General features: G+C 37.2%; 1 protein-coding gene across 1 annotated transcript in view; it reads right to left on the bottom strand.

Annotated features, from left to right (window-relative positions):
- Window positions 1-19,282, bottom strand: part of rhoa (ras homolog family member A) — a 42,931-nt gene that overhangs the window by 8,281 nt on the left and 15,368 nt on the right. The window contains exons 2-3 of the mRNA XM_003217552.4: window positions 5,646-5,803; window positions 175-295 (exon numbers count right to left, since the gene is read on the bottom strand). Of these exons, the coding sequence (XP_003217600.2) occupies window positions 175-295; window positions 5,646-5,803 (279 nt within the window). The remainder of the gene's footprint in view (window positions 1-174; window positions 296-5,645; window positions 5,804-19,282) is intronic.

Here is a 19,282-nt window from a genome sequence, read left to right as displayed (position 1 = left end):
AAAAGAGAGATATTTAATTTTGTATAAATGTATATAAAATCTTATTCATAGCTATATATCATCGGACAACTTAGACCTGACTCCACAGAAACCAACATGTTAATGAAAATTGCATTCTTCTGGCAATGAAACAATTTAGAGAATGTGCTAGGAATTTCAGTTCCATCTACTTACCTAAACTATCAGGACTATCTGTTGAAAAACACATAAGTATAACATCAGTGTCAGGGTAAGAAAGAGGCCTAAGTCGATCATAATCTTCTTGTCCTGCTGTATCCCATAAAGCCAGCTCCACCTACAGGAAGAATAAAGGCATTCAGCAAAAAGTATCTTGCTTGATAGATAAGCTTCATCAGACAGTTTTCAAAAATCTTGATCAGATCCTAGGGTATGGCAGCCTTTACAATTAGCGCACATTCCAATAGGTACTCTGGGGACACTCTGTTCAAAAGTAGTGAGAAGAATCATAGAATAGTAGAGTTGGAAGAGACCTCATAGGCCATCCAGTCCAACCCCCTGCCAAGAAGCAGGAAATCGCATTCAAAGCACCCCCGACAGATGGATATCCAGCCTCTGTTTAAAAGCCTCCAAAGAAGGAGCTTCCACCACAGTCTGGGGGACAGAGTTCCACTGCAGAACAGCTCTCAAAGTTCTTCCTGATGTTCAGGTGGAATCTCCTTTCCTGTAGTTTGAAGCCATTGTTCCGCATCCTAGTCTGCAGGGCAGCAGAAAACAAGCTTGCTCCCTCCTCCCTATGACTTCCCCTTACATATTTGTACATGGCTATCATGTCTCCTCTTAGCCTTCTCTTCTGCAGGCTAAACATGCCCAGTTCTTTAAGCCTCTCCTCATAGGGCTTGTTCTCCAGACCTTTGATCATTTTAGTTGCCCTCCTCTGGACACATTCTAGCTTGTCAACATCTCCCTTCAACTGTGGTGCCCAGCATTGGACACAGTATTCCAGGTGTGGTCTGACCAAGGCAGAATAGAGGGGTAGCATGACTTCCCTGGATCTAGACGCTATACCCCTATTGATGCAGGACAGAATCCCATTGGCTTTCTTAGCAGCCGCATCACATTGCTGGCTCATGTTTAACTTGTTGTCCACAAGGACTCCAAGATTTTCAAGAGTGGCATCAGAGGAGCAAGGCTTCCCTATAACTGGACCTGAGGATCAAGAATAATCTTCCAGAAGGAAGTTCAAAGTTCCTTTTTGTTAGCTTCATGAAAAAAGCCTATCTATTTGTTAAAGACTTCAATGGTAAGAATAATGACTTTGGATGTTTTTTAAAAAACTAATTTTCATTCTTAAAGATTATATCATATAATAAAAAGTATAAAATATAAAGGAAAGAGACTTCCAATTTTTCTCTCAGCAATTATATAGAAATACATATTCTTTATAATACTAAAAGCAATGGCATTATTTCCATAACCAGTTCTTACCAAAAAACAAAAACCAAAGTTTAACATTTCTTCTTTTGCAAGAATTCAGGAAGGGGTTCCCATTCTTTAAGAAAATTCATTAATGGACTTTCTCTGATCAAACAAGTTAATTAATCAATGTCTGCTATGTCAACTCCGATAACAGCTCATCCTGATTAATTCTGTGTTCTTGCATCTTTGCAGATAGAACAGCCTTGCTGTTATAGTAAAAAAAATTAGTAATATTCTGAGGGTCTTTTCCAGCTGTACATCCAACAACCCCAAAAGAACATATTTGACTTAAAGACTCATACTCTTTAACATTTTCTGCATTATTATTATATGTATATGAGCCTGATTTTTTTTGGCTTTTTCACATTTCATCCACATATAATAAATTATCCCTGGAAACCCCTTTATATATTCTGGATAATGTATCTGGCATCATACACCACTGATAAGATATGATAGGTAGTTTGAATGTGGTGGTGTGAGTAGGGGTGGACCAAGTGTGGAGGCCAATTTTCAACTTCCATGGGCTGAAGTGGCTCTAGCAAACTAAAAAAGGACCAGAAGTGATTACAGAAAGGACCCAGGGAGATGCTTATTTATTTATTTATTTATTTATTTACAGTATTTATATTCCGCCCTTCTCACCCCGAAGGGGACTCAGGGCGGATCACATTATAACACACATAGGGCAAACATTCAATGCCCATAAACACATCAAACAGAGACTGAGAGACACACGCAGAGGCAAGTTAACCTTCTTCTGAGGGGATGTTCGATTCTGGCCACAGCGGGGAGCAGCTGCTTCATCATCCACACTGACGGCACTTCCTCACTTCCTCATTCCAGGTCATAAATTAGTTAATCTTGCCTCCCCACTTTAGTGGTACCTTATCTCCTACTTGATAGATGCAACTATCTTTCGGGTTGCTAGGTCAGCAACGAGCAGGGGCTATTTTTTATTTTTAATTGACGGGTGCTCACCCCGCCACGGGCTGGCCTCGAACTCATGACCTCATGGTCAGAGTGATTTAAGGCAGCTGCTCAACAGCTGCGCCACAGCCCGGCCCCGGCTTATGTCTCATAGGCCATGCAACCCATCCCTGTTTTAGAATTTGCTAGGTATAATCAGAACCCTGACTGCAGCTGTTCAGTGACTTATGTGCAGAAACAAGAACAACTGTAATAACCAGTTCAGAGAAACAGAAGGTGACAACAAAAATGAAGAATAAGGGACCTCTTCCACAAGATCAAAAAATATCAAAGAAAAATGTCAGCCAAGAGCTGGGATGTCCTATGACCAGCAAGGGAACACATTACATGGCCAAGTATGATGAAACCAATATATTGAAGGAGTATATAAAAAATATAAAAGGCTGACTGATTAATTTGAGAAAGAACCATAGGAAGGTGAACCTCCAGTTTTAGAAAGTAAAGTAGAAGCAACATTTGAAGAAAAATAAATCCCCAGAAATAGATAGCATTCTACCAACAGAGCTGCTTCAATTTACACAAATAGAATGTACACTTGATTTAACTAAAATCTGTCAACAAATACAGAAAACAGCAGCCTACAAACTGCAAAGACTCCATGTACATTCCTATTCCTAAGAGAAAGATTGCAATAACCACAGGAGAATTGCCTTAATTTCTTATGTAAGTAAAGCTATGCTCAAAATTCTATCACAAAGACTTTTCACTCCATATATGGAGTGAGAAATGCCAGATGGCCAAGCTGGGTTCAGAAAAGCAAGAGGCACTAGGCATCACATTGAATTATGCATTGGATAATGACCTGTACTCTAAGACTACAGCAACAGCTTTCATTGTATATAGAGATCATCACAAACTATTGATAACTCTTAAAGAAATGAGTGAGCCACAACATTTGATTGTACTGATGTGTGATCTTTACTCAAAACAAAAGGCTATTATTAGAACAGAATAAGGGCAAAATGAAATTATTTTCAATTGGCAAGAGGTTAGGCAAGGCTGTATTTTATCACCCTATCTGTTTAACCTGCATGTTGAACATATCATATGTAAAGTAAGATTAGAATTAGAAGGAGGAATGAAATTGGGAGGAAGTAACATCAACCATTTAAGATATGCAGATGATGCCAGAGTGCTAGCAGAAAATTGTTTTAAATCTGGTGTCATCTGCATATCACCACATTTTTATGGGAGGAAGTAACAAAAAAACACATCTGAACAAAAATAAAAAAACCTATGAAATTCATGGGGTCTCTGTAAGTCAACAGATGATTTGAAAATACACACACAGGGACCCAATCAAGCTTGAACACTCCCTAGAAGCCAGGATGACTCAACTGGGACTGCCATACCTTGGAGACATAATGAGAAGACGTGACTCATTAGAAAATACAATAATGTTTCGTAAGGAAGAGGGCGGTAGGAAAAGAGAACGACTGCATTCCAAATGGATAGATTCAATTAAGAACAACAAGGAACATTGCCCTAGCACTCTAACCTTTTTCAAAATGCCAAAGTATATCGATTACGAATCAGTTCTAGTTCTGTTTTTTTAAAATTTTGGTACTGCTACAGTCTGTAGAAAAATATCAATTCCCTGAGAGGCTAGACTGGTGTCCTTTACTATTTTTCTACAAGCAACAAAACCTTATTCATTCTGCCAGGCCTTTGATACCTATTTTTTTTTTTTAAAAAGAGAAACCACTCTTGTATTATGTGTTAGATTTTTGTCTTTAATTGTTTTGTTTTTAGCTGATTTTAAATTTATATTATTTAATCTCTTTCAACATTTGTATTCTTTGAACTTTTCCTTTGATGGTTTGTTTTAGTTGTAAGCTACCTTGGGTTCCATATTTAGAAAAAAAGGTTGGATATCAATAGAATAACAGGAAGAGGAAGAAGAAGGAAGAGAAGGGGGGATGAGCGGCAGCAATCTTAGTCGGGCCCCTGTTGTAATAGTCACATGGTTTTTATTGTTTTAATTTGATTTGGATACCAGCTTTTAATTGTGTTTTATGTTTGGTTTTATTACATTTGTATTATATGTGCTATCTAATTTTGCCATTGTGTAAGACCGCTCTGGGTCCCCCTGGGGGAGAAGAGCGGAATATAAAATAAATAAATAAATAAATAGTCACATCCCATTGGGGCTATAATAATGTGACCTATAGAGATGTCTTTCAAAAGTGTTTGGAAAGGAGACTGGTCAATTTAGCATGCAACCTCTTCACTGCAACACCTTCACTGGCCAACACACATTTTGGTGCCCTGAATGTTGGATCTGTTTTTAGGTATATTTGATTTGCTGATTCCAAAAAATGGCACGTTTCCCCATCAGCTGTAGTTTTTGAGATATAGAACATATGCCATATACTAGTTGCCATCTGTTTGCCCACAGAAAACCATGATAACCCTTATATAAGAAACTAGAGCTGATGTGGTCTATCCAACTGTCATTTGCATGTTCTTGCTGTTAGTTGGCTTGAGAGCCTTTTCTTTTGGTAAAGTTGGGATTTATATTAATAAATAAATTCTGAGCAGCTATGTAAGGCAAAGTTAAGAAATAAATACTTTTTCTTCAAGTCTACTTAAGAACTAAGTACGTTTCCTTCATTTCTATGACTTCATCCAAATAATAATTGGACCTAGTATATCTAACGTTCAGCAAGTCAAACTTTCAATTTAACAAAAATGACGTTAACAAACAGTAGCAATAATATAGGAACTCTTTACATAATCAAGGAACTACACCCAAAATGCAAATATATTCTCATGCCAATCTTATTGGTTCAGTGGATGTTATATAGGCACTGGATCACAGCCCAGGAGAAGTGAAATTCACTACTAAGTAGTAAGTACCCTCAGGTATGCAGAGCTCCAAAGCTTCTTTGGCCTAGATCCACACATACTTCACACTCCATTCACAGCATTTTCCTGCTTGGGGCAATGACTTTTCCCTGGAACTCTCTGTGTCCCATCAAGGTCAAAAGACTACCAGAACACCATGAGAAGTGGCACAGGGAATTGCAGAAGGAAGAGTGAATTAATGAATAAGTAATGAATAAGTTGCTCTGTTGAGCAAATGGACGGACCTTTCTGTTAGAACAAAGGATACCCTGGATTTAACAAATATACATTTACTGCTTAAATTTCATGTTGGTTAATACAGACAGTGTGTAGAACACAATTAAACTAGCAATGAGAAGATACACACTCACCTGCTTTCCATCAACTTCAATATCTGCTACATAGTTTTCAAATACTGTTGGAACGTAAACTTCAGGGAACTGGTCTTTACTAAATACAATGAGCAGACAGGTCTTGCCACAGGCACCATCACCGACTATAACCAGCTTTTTCCGAATGGCTGCCATAACTGTGAAGAAGAAGCAAAGGGATCATGAGGACACAGCAGAGATTATTTTACTAAAATACATTAAATAGATATGCGAGACAAGGAAAAATCAATATTCTGGGGCTATTTTACACCAGTTCCTATACAGCTGTTAAGTCAGGGAATCAAATTCAAATCATCTGGAGCTGAACTCCCCCACATAGCAATGCTAAAGATTCTTTAAAAGAAAAGGTAAGATTTTTCTAGGTGTTACAGATGGTGGTAAAAACAGGGTAGCACCCAATCACAGAGTGTAACCCTTCTATATCTTTCTTGGCTCTGTAAGATATCCAGCACCATCACTGCCTCAGACTGCCAAGTGCTCTCCACAGGCTTCAATACCAGGCTCCATGTAACTGAAACTAGGGATGGGGAGACCTCAGGCTTTTAGAATCTATTTTTTAAGGTCAGACCTCCCCCTAAGCAAAGCCTAAGACAATGGTGATGAACCTAAGACACGTGTGCCAGAAGGGGCACACAGCACCCTCTGCTGGCATATGCACTGTAGCCCCATCTCCTGTTTGTTCGCCTGCCCCCAACTTGCTTGCTAGCTTGCCCTGCTCGCCCCCCCCCCCCGCCCCATTTGGGTACTCAGTCTCTATAAGGTTTGCTATCAATGGCCTAAGGCACAGTATATACACTCAGAGTAAATCATTCTTGAGCCCCAAAAATTGTTGTAACAGAACTGAAAAGAGCTCACCATCATTCACCATGAAAAGCTATTATCTAGCCACCCTCAACATTTTTTCAGCCTTATTTTCTGGTGCCTTCAGGGTATTTAGGCCTTGCTCACCTCCGTATGTTGACTGACAAGAATTCAGAGTGGCATCCCACAGAGTTGCAATAATTTGGCAGTTTTATAGCGCAGAATATTTTTTCAAAGAAACTAATTACAAGCAGTCCCTAAGTTGCAAACATCTGACTTATAAACAACTTATAGTTAAGAAATGGGAGGGGGATGAGACAACAAGAAGTGAGAGAAATCTTCATCTAGCAAGAAGAAATCACTCCTGAAAGAGCTATCATGGGGAAAAGGTGTCTCCATTGAAGCTTTCTCACCAATCCTTGTTTCCACAACAAGCCATTTTTTTCAAAACCCAATTATTACAGGGAGAGAAAGTGAGGTGAAATCTTCTGAACAGGAGCATGGAGAGCAAAACAAACATTACCGGGGTGTTAACCCTTCCGTATCTTTTCCAAAGCAAGCAAGCAAGCAAGCAAGCAAGCAAGCAAGCGTGTGTGTGTGGCTGGAGTTACACTGAAAAATATACCTGTTCCAACTTACAAACAAATTAAACATAAGAACAAATCTACAGAACCGTTTGTAACTTGGGGACTGCCTATACGTATTTTAGATATTTATACTAAGAATTATTCCAAACAATGATGCTTAACTTTTCTATAGTTCAATGGAACACATTTCCTTTGTTCTCCCTGTTTCATTAGATTCATTTTAGAACAAACAATATATCCTAGCAAGTGTAAGGGTGGAATGGAAGCCCATATCAAGGGAACCCTGCACAACATTAGACTAATTTCTAAAGAAGGATTATAATGAAGACATTTCCTGAATTTCAAACTGAGTTTCTAATGTTAGCCCGAGTGGTTTAGGGCACAAATTGCACTTTATAGCCCATAGGAAATTATAGCACCACTCAATAGCTTCAATTAGATTTTCACTGTGCATAAAAATTGCAACAAATCCCTTCTGTGCTTATATAGCAGCAAATCATATTGGCAGAAACAAAGAAGAAAGTGATCAGCCTTTTAAAAAGGCCTTATACCTCCCCTTCCTTACAGAATTTGCAGAAAATTTTGTTGTGCATTTTTCACAAAGAATTTGATCATAACTATGGATAACTTCTTCAATATATTGCAATGGCTCCAAAAATAGTGTACAGTATGCTCAAACTTGGAAATTGACTCTAAAGCACCGGCAATGGAATAATGGATTACTAAGGTTGTGGAATTCAGCCAAGCTGCTAAATTGAAGAGGACTCTAAAAGATAAACCAAATGAAGACTTTATGAAATATTGCAAAATGTATACAGGGTTTGAGAAATAAGAATTCTAATGTAATATTATAATGTAACAAATATATTAATTTATTTACTTATGGTTCCAATAGTTCCAACAAGAGGGATTTAGTTAAGTTTGCAGTAGTAGAATGTTGTTGTTGTTGTTATTATTATTATTATTATTATTATTTATATCCCGCTTTTTCTCTCCATCCGGAGACTCAAAGCAGCTCACAACTAAATAATAATAATAATGGTTTTATTTCTTGCCTGCCTCTTCTCATGGCTTACTAAAACATAAACAAACACATAATCATTTTAAATCATTCCGTAAAATACACATATTAAAACATACCTCCATAAAATACATATAAAAATACACATAAAAGCATTGTAATGTATATTGAATATTTTAAGTTAAAAGTATAGAAACAGTATTAATAATCATTAAAAGCATATAAAATCACAGCAGCTCCTGACAATCATAAAAACCCCTTTCTTTAAAAGCCTGCCTGAATAAAGAGGTTTAAACCTGCTGCCTGATGAACAGCATGGATGGGGCTGTTCTGGCTTCCTTGAGCAGAGAATTCCAGAATCGAGAGGCAGCCACCGAGAAGCCCCCCCCCCCTCGTTCCCATAAATTGAGCTTGAGATTGAAGTGAGATCGGGAGAAGGGCCTCTCCTGAAGATCTCAGAGCCTGGAAAGGTTCATACAAGGGGATGTGGTCGGCCAAACAGCCTGGACCTGAAGTGTCTAGAGAGCTTTAAAGGTCACAAACCGTACTTTGAATTGCGCCCAGTAACAGAATGGCAGCCAGTGGAGCTGCTTCAACAGTCAGGTTGTCCGCTCTCTGTAGCCAGCCCCAGTGACTAAGTAACCTGGCTGCAGCTCTTTGAGCACCCTCAGAGCAGCCTCAAGTAGAGTGTTATAGTAATCCAGAAAGGATATAAGTAAGGCATGTATAGTAATCCAGATGGGATGTAATTAAGGCACCTAAGGCATGATGTTCACTATCAACTGCCCCCCTTTTCATCAGAGTTTATGCAGGCAGTAGAGTTTTTTTTGTGTTTTAGCTGATCAGTGTTTAGTTGTGTTGCACTCATTTTAACAGAATCACACACAGTCGTATTTTAATTTACTTATTCAATTTCTATCTTGCATAGGACCCAAACTACAATAAAATCCAATAATATATTTTTAAATAGTTTAAAAAAACAATTCTGCCCAAAATGCTACTAATGCACATTCACCGGGCAAATGCTTTATACATTTAAGTCCCACTGAATACCATGTACACATACATAAACTGGGCTGCTTCAGAATAATAATATAATTTAGCTATTATATTTAACCTATATATTATATAGCTTGTTTAAAAATATTGTAGTTCTTAATTATATCAAGACACCCAGTACCATCTGTAATGTATTACTGGTTACTCTGTTTTTAAAGTATATTAATATTTTCTATGCACAAAATGCAACTGATTATCTATTAGAACACCACAACTTTCAGGTTGATCTTTACTAAGCTGAGAGCACAGTTAATTTTTAGTAGGTACAACAATACTTAGACTTGAACACTTAAGCAAATATCAACTAAATTCTGAAATCATAGTTAAATATGATCCCTCCCCATCCCTCCTGGGATTTAGAAGAAAACTAAAAACTTGGCTCTGCGCCCAGGCATTCAGCGAATAAGCTCATTGGCTGTTGTAATCGGGTCGCAAATCTATAATTGTAGCAGTAGTGAATGACTGAGGATGGTGCAATATCGCTGCTTTGCAGCATTTTAATTTTTGTATACTTTTTATCATGTTTTTATCATGTTTTAATTGTTTTGTTTTTATAGTATATTTGTTGCTGGCCCTCGTGGCAGAGTGTAAGCCGCGCTGAGTCCCCTCGGGGAGAAGGGCGGGGTATAAATGCATGTAATAAATAATAAATAAATAAAAATAAATAGGTACAATTTCCCATGTGTTGGCAATGCCTTTACAGTGAAAGAAAAATAACCAAAAATCTGTACAGAAAAGGGAAAAAACAAGTGAACAACCTGGTTACACAATGTTTTACTATTGCTGTTTGTAGATGATAACAAATATGTTTTACAAAAACAAACTTCATTCTTTTGTTTAGCAGCAAAATTAGTAATTGCACAACAACTGTGCTAATCATTAGACCTTTAGAAAGAGAGAATGTGGTAATGTGCCATTATAGAGAAACTTAGTGATATTCTGGTCCATAATAAATTATTGACTGATAGTGGTAGAAATCAAACACTCTGAAAATAAATTCTATGAAGACAATTAAAAAATCCAGAGAGTTTTAGATAACAATTTATCTTATAAAATGTTGCTTCCTTTAATCTGAATGACTTGTCAGTACTTATCTCAGCTTTATATTTCATTTTATATTTGCATAGTGTTTTTTCCTATAACAAAACCCATTAAAGTCCCAAATACATGAAAACTGTAAGGTATATATAGTTGATCCTACAGCAGTGTAAGGAAGGTTATGAGATGTTGCATTCTACTATCAGGGAGTGTAAAGAATGTAACAATACAAATACTGTATATTCATGTTAACCCCATGAATAGATCAGAATGCAGTTGACTTATAGTTTAAAAACAATTACCAACTATTTTTAATTGATATATCTTCCTCTCAATAAAACATGGTAATATTAAAACTCTTCTCGTTTGGGGGTTTATTACAATACTCCTCGTCTACAGCAATTCTGGTCAGGTAAAGATTATGGATATTGAAATCTAACATCTAAGAAAAGACTAATCTAAAAAATGCAACTTAATTTTTTTAACAAAACCCTGTGAGCTAGATATAACTTTCATTCCAGGAATGAGAACCATCTACTCAGAAGCTGAACACACAAACAAAAGAGGAATACATTATCTTTGTTGATTCCTCCTCTTCCTGTAGTCCATGCTATTTAAAGATACCCCAAATCGCGAAAGCAGATTTTCTGAAGGCAAAGGGAACAGCAGGGGAAAGAAAACTTAATAAAGAAGTCACTTTGTTATTTATTGCTGAATCGAAAAAATGAATAGTTCCCAGAGTGAAACTTCCAGTTTTAGTTCATGGACGGCAAAAAACTGACATGTTGTATCAAGCCCCAATTTCATGTTTGTTTGTTCCTTGACTTTGTATTTGCAAACATTTCATTTCAACTGTATCAGGAGTTGAAGACAATTGTAAGTTTGAAGACAAGACTAAATACCTGGACAAGATAATCCGTATTATGCAAAATATAGCAGTTCTGTAGCAAGATCAATCCCTAAGAACTTCTTCTTTAGTGCACTGCTTCTTAAACTGTGTGTCCTGACCCAAAATGTATTCCTCTTAGCTCAATGTTGGGGTCCTGAAATTTTGGCAACAGTAACTTATTGGCTGCTTTAGATATTTACACAAATCTGTTGTGCAGTTTCTACAATGGACTGTGTAGAAGATACTTCAACTGTACTCCATAAAAAGGAAAATCAGCATGTCTAGGGAGCTTTGCAAATGCTGATTTTAATTTTGTATATATATGTGTGTAAAAATTTCTCAGGTGAAAAGGGACCCCAAGTGAAAAAGTTTTAAAAGCTCTGGTTTAGTGAACTGGTCAGGCGTAATAGCAGTGCAAGCAGCACTTCTATCACTACCACTGAATTTTGGATCCAAGAGATTTGGAGTAGCACAGCATGATGAAATACTGCTTTAAAGCATTTAACCGCTTTCCTGAACAAAAGAACTTGTTCGCCTTTAGGAACAAAGAAAGATCACTAGTATAGCTGAAAACAGGACTGGGATATTATGGAATCCTGTTTAGAGAGAGAAAACACCAGACTTAGGTTTTGTGAATGTTCAATGCACATTTCACATCTCTAAAATCTGCGACAGGTTTTCTACAAAATGATAAAAAAGAAATATACATGAACGATTGCATATTTGCTTAATGTTACTTGCAACTTACAATCCCTGCATTAACTGCAATGGGGAATTTCCATAACAGGGTAGCACAGGATGCAAAGTATTGATTGACAGGGTACAAGAGGTCTGAACTCAGTATTTTTTTTATAATAAAGGGTTAATTATGGTACAAATGTTCAAAGCTCTGCAATCCCATTTTTGCATACTAGAATATTAATGGGAAATTGGAATACACAGCATTACACCATTAGAAATTATGTGCTAGAACTGAGTCAACCATATGGGAGTAAATATTCTTCCTTTCAGGCTTATTGTTTCACAATTTTTTTAAACTGGATTTTTGTTAAAGTTTGCATATAATGAAAAATACTATTGTTTTATAAAATACTAGCTGTGCCTGGCCATGCGTTGCTGTGGCGAAGTATGGTGGTATGGGAAATAATGTATTGAGGAATTGGTGGCAGTTAAGGTAAAGGGTAAAGGTTTTCCCCTGACATTAAGTCCAGTCGTATCTGACTCTGGGGGTTGGTGCTCATCTCAATAATAATAATAATAATAATAATTATTATTATTATTATTATTATTTTATTCTTATACCCCGCCCCATCTCCCCGAAGGGACTCGGGGCGGCTTACATGGGGCCAAGCCCGAACAGAACAATATAAAAACAAAACAATAAAACCAATCAATCAGACAATAAAAGCAAGTCATAAAAAACCACATACAAGATAAAGTGTTAAAATCATGGATTGGGTTCAAAGAATCTAGGGCAAAGTGCTAAAAGTGCAAATATATCATGTCATCTGTGGAGGGTTTCTCCATTTCTAAGCCGAAGAACTGGCGTTGTTTGTAGACTCCTCCAAGGTCATGTGGCATGACTGCATGGAGTGTCGTTACCTTCCCGCCGGAGCAGTACCTATTCATCTACTCTCATTTGCATGTTTTTGAATTTAGGGTTGGTAGAGGCTGGGGCTGATAGTGGGGGCTCTCTCCACTCCCCCAATTCAAACCTGCGATCTTTCAGTCCAGAGGTTCAGCAGCTCAGCACTTTAACACGCTGCGCCATCAGGGGATATTATTTCCTAAAGCTTGTGAATATACAATATTTCTGATGGGTTTTTTTGTCTGTTGGAGGCAAGTATGAATGCTGCAATTAGGCAAAATGATTAGCATGTAACGGCCTTGCAGCTTTAAAGCCTGGCTGCTTCCTCCCCAAGTGAATTTTTTGTTGGGAGGTGTTAGCTGGCCCTGATTGTTTCCTGTCTGGAATTCCCTTGTTTTTAGAGTAGTGTTCTTTATGTGCTTCTACTGTCTGTGGCCCTCAGAAAACAGAGGATTTGCCAGATGGGAATACTTTGTTGGGAGGTGTTAGCTGGCCCTGATTGTTTCCTGTGTGGAATTCCCCTGTTTTCAGAGTGTTGTTCTTTATTTAGTGTTCTGATTTTAGAGACTGTACTGTTCTGTTTTATTATACCACAGTAATTTATATATATTCTGATTTTAGTGTTTTTGGATACTTGGAGCCAGATTGTATTCATTTTCACGGTTCACAGCAACACATTAATAATAATAATAATAATAATAGTACTGATAGTAATAATAATGACTTTGGTAATACATACTGCTTCATTCCCTTCTCAGCTTCCTTTCTGGAAGAATCCTTTCTTGGGAGGTATTAGCTGGCCCTGATTGTTTCCTTTGTGGAATTCCCAATTTCCCTGCTTTCAGAGTGTTGCTCTTTATTTACTGTCCTGGTTTTAGAGATTATATTGTTCTGTATTATTCTACCACAGTAATTATTTCATATTACAGTAGAATCTCACTTATCCAACATTTGCTTATCCAATGTTCTCGATTATCTAACGCAGTCTGCCTTTTAGTAGTCAATGTTTTTGTAGTCAGTGTTTTAAATTCATTGTGATATTTTGGTGGTAAATTTGTAAATACAGTAATTACTACATAGCATTACTGTGCATGGAATTACTTTTTCTGTCAAATTTGTTGTAAACACGATGTTTTGGTGCTTAATTTGTATAATAATGACCTAATTTGATGTTTAATCGGCTTTTCCTGAATCACTTCTTATTATCCAACATATTCACTTATCCAACGTTCTGCCGGCCTGTTTATGTTGGATAAGTGAGACTCTACTGTATATTTATAATCTTATATTATCTGCTTAGAATTGGATTATATGAGGCCCCTTCTACACATCTGTATAAAATGCACACTGAAGTGGATTATATGGCAGTGTGGACTCAAGATAATCCAGTTCAAAGCAGATAATATAAGATTATAAATGGGTTATATAGCTGTGTGGAAGGGCCTTGAGTCTACACTGCCATATAATCCAGTTAAAATTAGATAATCTGTATTTTATAGGCAGTGTGGAAGAGGCCTAAGTGAGGCCTAACTCTACCTGTCCCCTGGGCTGAGTGGGATGCTAGGAGACCAAGTGGGTGGAGCTTAGCCAATTGGATAAAAACAATTATTCATCTCCCTCTAATTAGGACTCTATTTTTCTTTTCTTTTTGTTGTATGAACGTAGAGGCATGGATGAGGGGTTGTGTTGCCAAGTTTAGTGTTTCTGGGATGTGTAGTTTTGTTGTTTTGTCCTAGGCCGAAATTTTATTACCCTTTTATATATACAGTAGAGTCCAACATATTTTTGTAGTCAATATTTTCAAAACACCATGATATTTTGGTACTAAATTCGTAAATACAGTAATTACTACATAGCTTTACTGTGTATTGAACTACTTTTTCTGTCCAATTTGTTGTATAACATGATGTTTTGGTGCTTAATTGGTCCATAGCAAACAGCAGAATTGATCAGCGATTGAACAAGAGGTTTGGGGAGAATTCACCATGATTTATAGGAGTTGTACCTGACCTACATCCAGAGAGCACTGTGGGAATGGGGTTTGTGGGAATGGACCTTGATTCTGGGAGTCGTAGTTCATCTGCATCCAGTGATAATGTGACTCCTATCAACAGTAGACCAGCATCACACTTGGCACAAAGAAGCCCCATGACCAACTGAACATACTGCAGGAGTTTGGAGGAATGGACCTTGATTTTGGGAGCTGTAGTTACCTACATCCAGAAAACACCGAACCCAGCCAACTTCAGATCTGGACCAAACTTGGTACATTGACCCAACATGGCCAACTGTGCATACAGGCCTGGCTTGAGGATGATTGACCTCAGATCTGGGAATGTAGTTCACCTTTATACAGAGCCCTGAACCCAGCCGATGACGGATATGGACCAAACTTGGCACACAGACCCAACATGGCCAACTGCTAATACTGTCAGGGTTTGGGGGTGATTGCCCTGGGAATCTGTGAGTTGTAGTTCACCCTTATCCAGAGAGCACCGAACCCAGCTAACAACGGATCTGGACCAAACTTAAGTGATATTACCTAACATCCCAAAACAAACAATGCCTTCTTCTAATAATCTGGGCACAACCGGGTCCCAAAACTAGCACAGAAATAGAAGATGAAGGAGAAGTAATTTGAGATGACTTTACATGATTGTGGGAAATAGGAAAAGGTTGGAATGACTACTGATATTAAAAAGCCTCTTGTAAAGAAATCAAAAGAAGATCAAGATATTTTAAAAAATTGATAAAATTCTACAGTGCAAGGTGTACTGGTAATAACTCAATTAGGATATATTTATTGATGTGAAATATTCATTTGACACAGATATTCATTTGACATATAACCCACAGATAAATGTAACTTACAGCAAATTAAGCCTGTAGTTTTACTAGACCCCAACTACATTAAGATCTATCATGAGAACATACTAGAAACACTAGAAAAGACAATAATGCTAGGAAAAATGAAGACCACATTATAGATCAATTGACTTAATATAAGGAATCGTACTGAGTTTAGGCTAGTGGTTGTCAACGTATGGGTCCCCAGGTGTTTTGGCCTACAACTCCTGGAAATCCCAGCCAGTTTACCAGCTGTTAGGATTTCTGGGAGTTGAAGGCCAAAACATCTGGGAACCCACAAGTTGAGAACCACTGGGTTAGAAGATCTTTACAGAACTGTTATTATGAGGACCTTTTGGAAGTCTGGCATTCATAGTCTCATCATAAGTTGATATTGATTTGAAGGCACATAATCTACAACTATTTGGACAGCATATCATACTCTGCAATTCAGTTTTATCTCATGCATAGATGTTGTAATTTTCTTATTCTGTAGTTTCTTATATAAGAACTAGCTGTGCCCGGCCACGCGTTGCTGTGGCAAAGTATGGTGGTATGGGAAATAAAGTATTGAGGAATTGGTGGTAGTTAAGGTAAAGGGTAAAGATTTTCCCCTGACGTTAAGTCCAGTCATGTCTGATTCTGGGGGTTGGTGCTCATCTCCATTTCTAAGCCGAAGAGCCGGCGTTGTCCGTAGACTCCTCCAAGGTCATGTGGGATGACTGCATGGAGCGGCGTTACCTTCCCACCGGAGCAGTGCCTATTGATGCACTCACATTTGCATGTTTTTGAACTTCTGGGTTGGCAGAAGCTGGGGCTAACAATGGGGGCTCTCTCTGCTCCCCCAATTCAAACCTACAGCCTTTCGGTCCAGAAGTTCAGCAGCTCAGCGCTTTAACACGCTGCGCCATCAGGGGATATTATTTCCTAAAAGTTGTGAATATACAATATTTCTGATTGTTTTTTTGGGGGTTTTTTTGTCTCTTGGAGGCAAGTATGAATGCTGCAATTAGGAAAAATGATTAGGATGTAATGGCCTTGCAGCTTTAAAGCCTGGCTGTTTCCTCTGAGTGATTTTTTTTGTTGGGAGGTGTTAGCTGGCCCTGATTGTTTCCTGTCTGGAATTCCCTTGTTTTCAGAGTGGTGTTGTTTGCGATATTTTATGTGCTTCTAATGTCTGTGGCCCTAAGAAAACAGAGGATTTGCCAGTCTTTGATGATGGGAATACTTTGTTGGGAGGTGTTAGCTGGCCCTGATTGTTTCCTGTTTGGAATTCTCCTGTTTTCAGAGTGTTGTTCTTTATTTAGTGTTCTGATTTTAGAGATTGTATTGTTCTGTTTTTTTATACCACATTAATTTTTATATATTCTGATTTTAGTGTTTTTGAATACTTGGAGCCAGATTGTATTCATTTTCACGGTTGACCGCAACACAGTAATAATAATAATAATAATGATAGTAATAATAATGACTTTGGTAATACACAGTGCTTCACTGCCATCTCAGCTTCCTTTCTGGAAGAATCCTTTCTTGGGAGGTGTTAGCTGGCCCTGATTGTTTCTTTGTGGAATTTCCAATTTCACTGCTTTATTTACTTTCTTTATTTACTGTCCTGGTTTTAGAGATTATATTGTTCTGCATTATTCTATCCCAGAAATTATTTCATATCAAAGTAGAATCTCACTTATCCAACATCTGCTTATACAATGTTCTGGATTATCCAACACAGTCTGCCTTTTCATAATCAATGTTTTTGTAGTCGGTGTTTTAAATTCATTGTGATATTTTAGTGGTAAATTTGTAAATACAGTACAGTAGAGTCTCACTTATCCAACATAAACGGGCCGGCAGAATGCTGGATAAGCGAATATGTTGGATAATAAGGAGTGATTAAGAAAAAGCCTATTAAACATCAAATTAGGTCATTATTATACAAATGAAACACCAAAACATCATGTTATACAACAAATTTGACAGAAAAAGTAGTTCAATACGCAGTAATGCTATGTAGTAATTACTGTATTTATGAATTTAACACCAAAATATCACGATATATTGAAAACATTGACTACAAAAATGCGTTGGATAATCCAGAACGTTGGATAAGTGAGACTCTACTGTAATTACTACATAACATTACTGCGCGTGGAACTACCTTTTCTGTCAAATTTGTTGTATAATATGATGTTTTGGTGCTTAATTTGTATAACGATGACCTAATTTGATGTTTAATCGGCTTTTCCTGAATCCCTTCTTATTATCCAACATATTCACTTATCCTGCCGGCCTGTTTATGTTGGATAAGTGAGACTCTACTGTATATTGATAATTTTAAATTATCTGCTTAGAACTGGATTATATGAGGCCCCTTCTTCACAGCTGTATAAAATGCACACTGAAGTGGATTATATGGCAGTGTGGAGTCAAGATAATCCAGTGCAAAGCAGATAATATAAGATTATAAATGGGTTATATAGCTGTGTAGAAGGGCCTTGAATCTACACTGCCATATAATCCAGTGCAAATTAGATAATCTGTGGAAGAAGCCTAAGTGAGGCCTAAATCTGCCTTTCCCCTAACTGAATCCTGGCTGTCCTTTGGCTGAATTGGTTGCTAGGCGACCAAGTGGGCAGAGATTAGCCCTCTAAACTGGCAGCAATTGGATAAAAACAATTATTGCTCTCCCTCTAATTAGGACTTTATTTTTCTTTTCTTTTTGTTGTATCAACCCTGAGGCGTGGGTGATGGGTTGTGTTGTCAAATTTCGAGGTTGGGGGGCCTGTACTTTTGTTGTTTTGTGGGTCGCCGTGATGCCATCACTCTTTTATATATATAGATCTCTATACTGCATAGCTTAAATACTTTCTGACAGCATTAGGCTCATTCCAAATTAAAATATATCATAAGAACTGTTTTAGCATTTTTTCAAAATTCTTTGGGAAAATTGGAGGCTTTAAGTTTAAGATGTAGAAATACAAATTAGAGATTATGAAATAGGATTTATATCTATCTGAAGTATTGCTTCAAAAATACGCCGGTTTGATTGCAGTGGTATACATGTATAGATGTTATTAATGTTTTCCCTGCTTTAAAAAAACAACAACCTAAGATGTTTCTGTCAGTAGCTGAAAACCACACACAATAAGGGGGGCTTCAAGGCATTTTCTCGCCTCTAGCAAACAAGGAACCAAATAAACTAGCATGAATGATCTAAAATTGTATATCCACTCTGTTGGCTTTATGGAATACTGTCTCTATCAGGTTGATATAAAGTACTAGAGGAAGAAATGAGGTCTGTGAGAGTTAAAAGCTGCTTCCTGCAGTTAAATTAAGTGCATGAGGTAAGCTGTTGCCAGCTGCCAAATGCTACGTTAGCTTTCTAAATTAAAGACTCAGAACAGAACAAAACTTGCTTTCAGTGTGTTATTTTGGTGAATTATGTCAGCTTTTCAATTACAACAAACATTGTGACTTAGGGCTTATAAATCATTCCTTCAAAGTCACATAACAAAATATAGAGCCCTGAAATTAACATTTATTTTGCCTAGGTAAGTATTCGGTATCAGAACAATTTTTAAATAAAATGTAATTCAGTCATTTTTTCCTCACCTCACAAAATAAGAAGTCGTTTCAGATTTTACTAAAGTTAAATTTTTACTATATTTTGTTTTCCATGAAGATTGTTTATAACTTTAATATTCTAGCATTGGAAAATATTAGTCAAAATAATAAAAAAAATCATGCTGTCATCTGTTCAACCATTTCAGTTAACAATTTCAGTTAAAA

Source organism: Anolis carolinensis, chromosome 2, assembly GCF_035594765.1.
Source record: "Anolis carolinensis isolate JA03-04 chromosome 2, rAnoCar3.1.pri, whole genome shotgun sequence".
NCBI lineage: Eukaryota > Metazoa > Chordata > Lepidosauria > Squamata > Dactyloidae > Anolis > Anolis carolinensis.
This window is presented reverse-complemented; position numbering and strand designations above follow the sequence as displayed.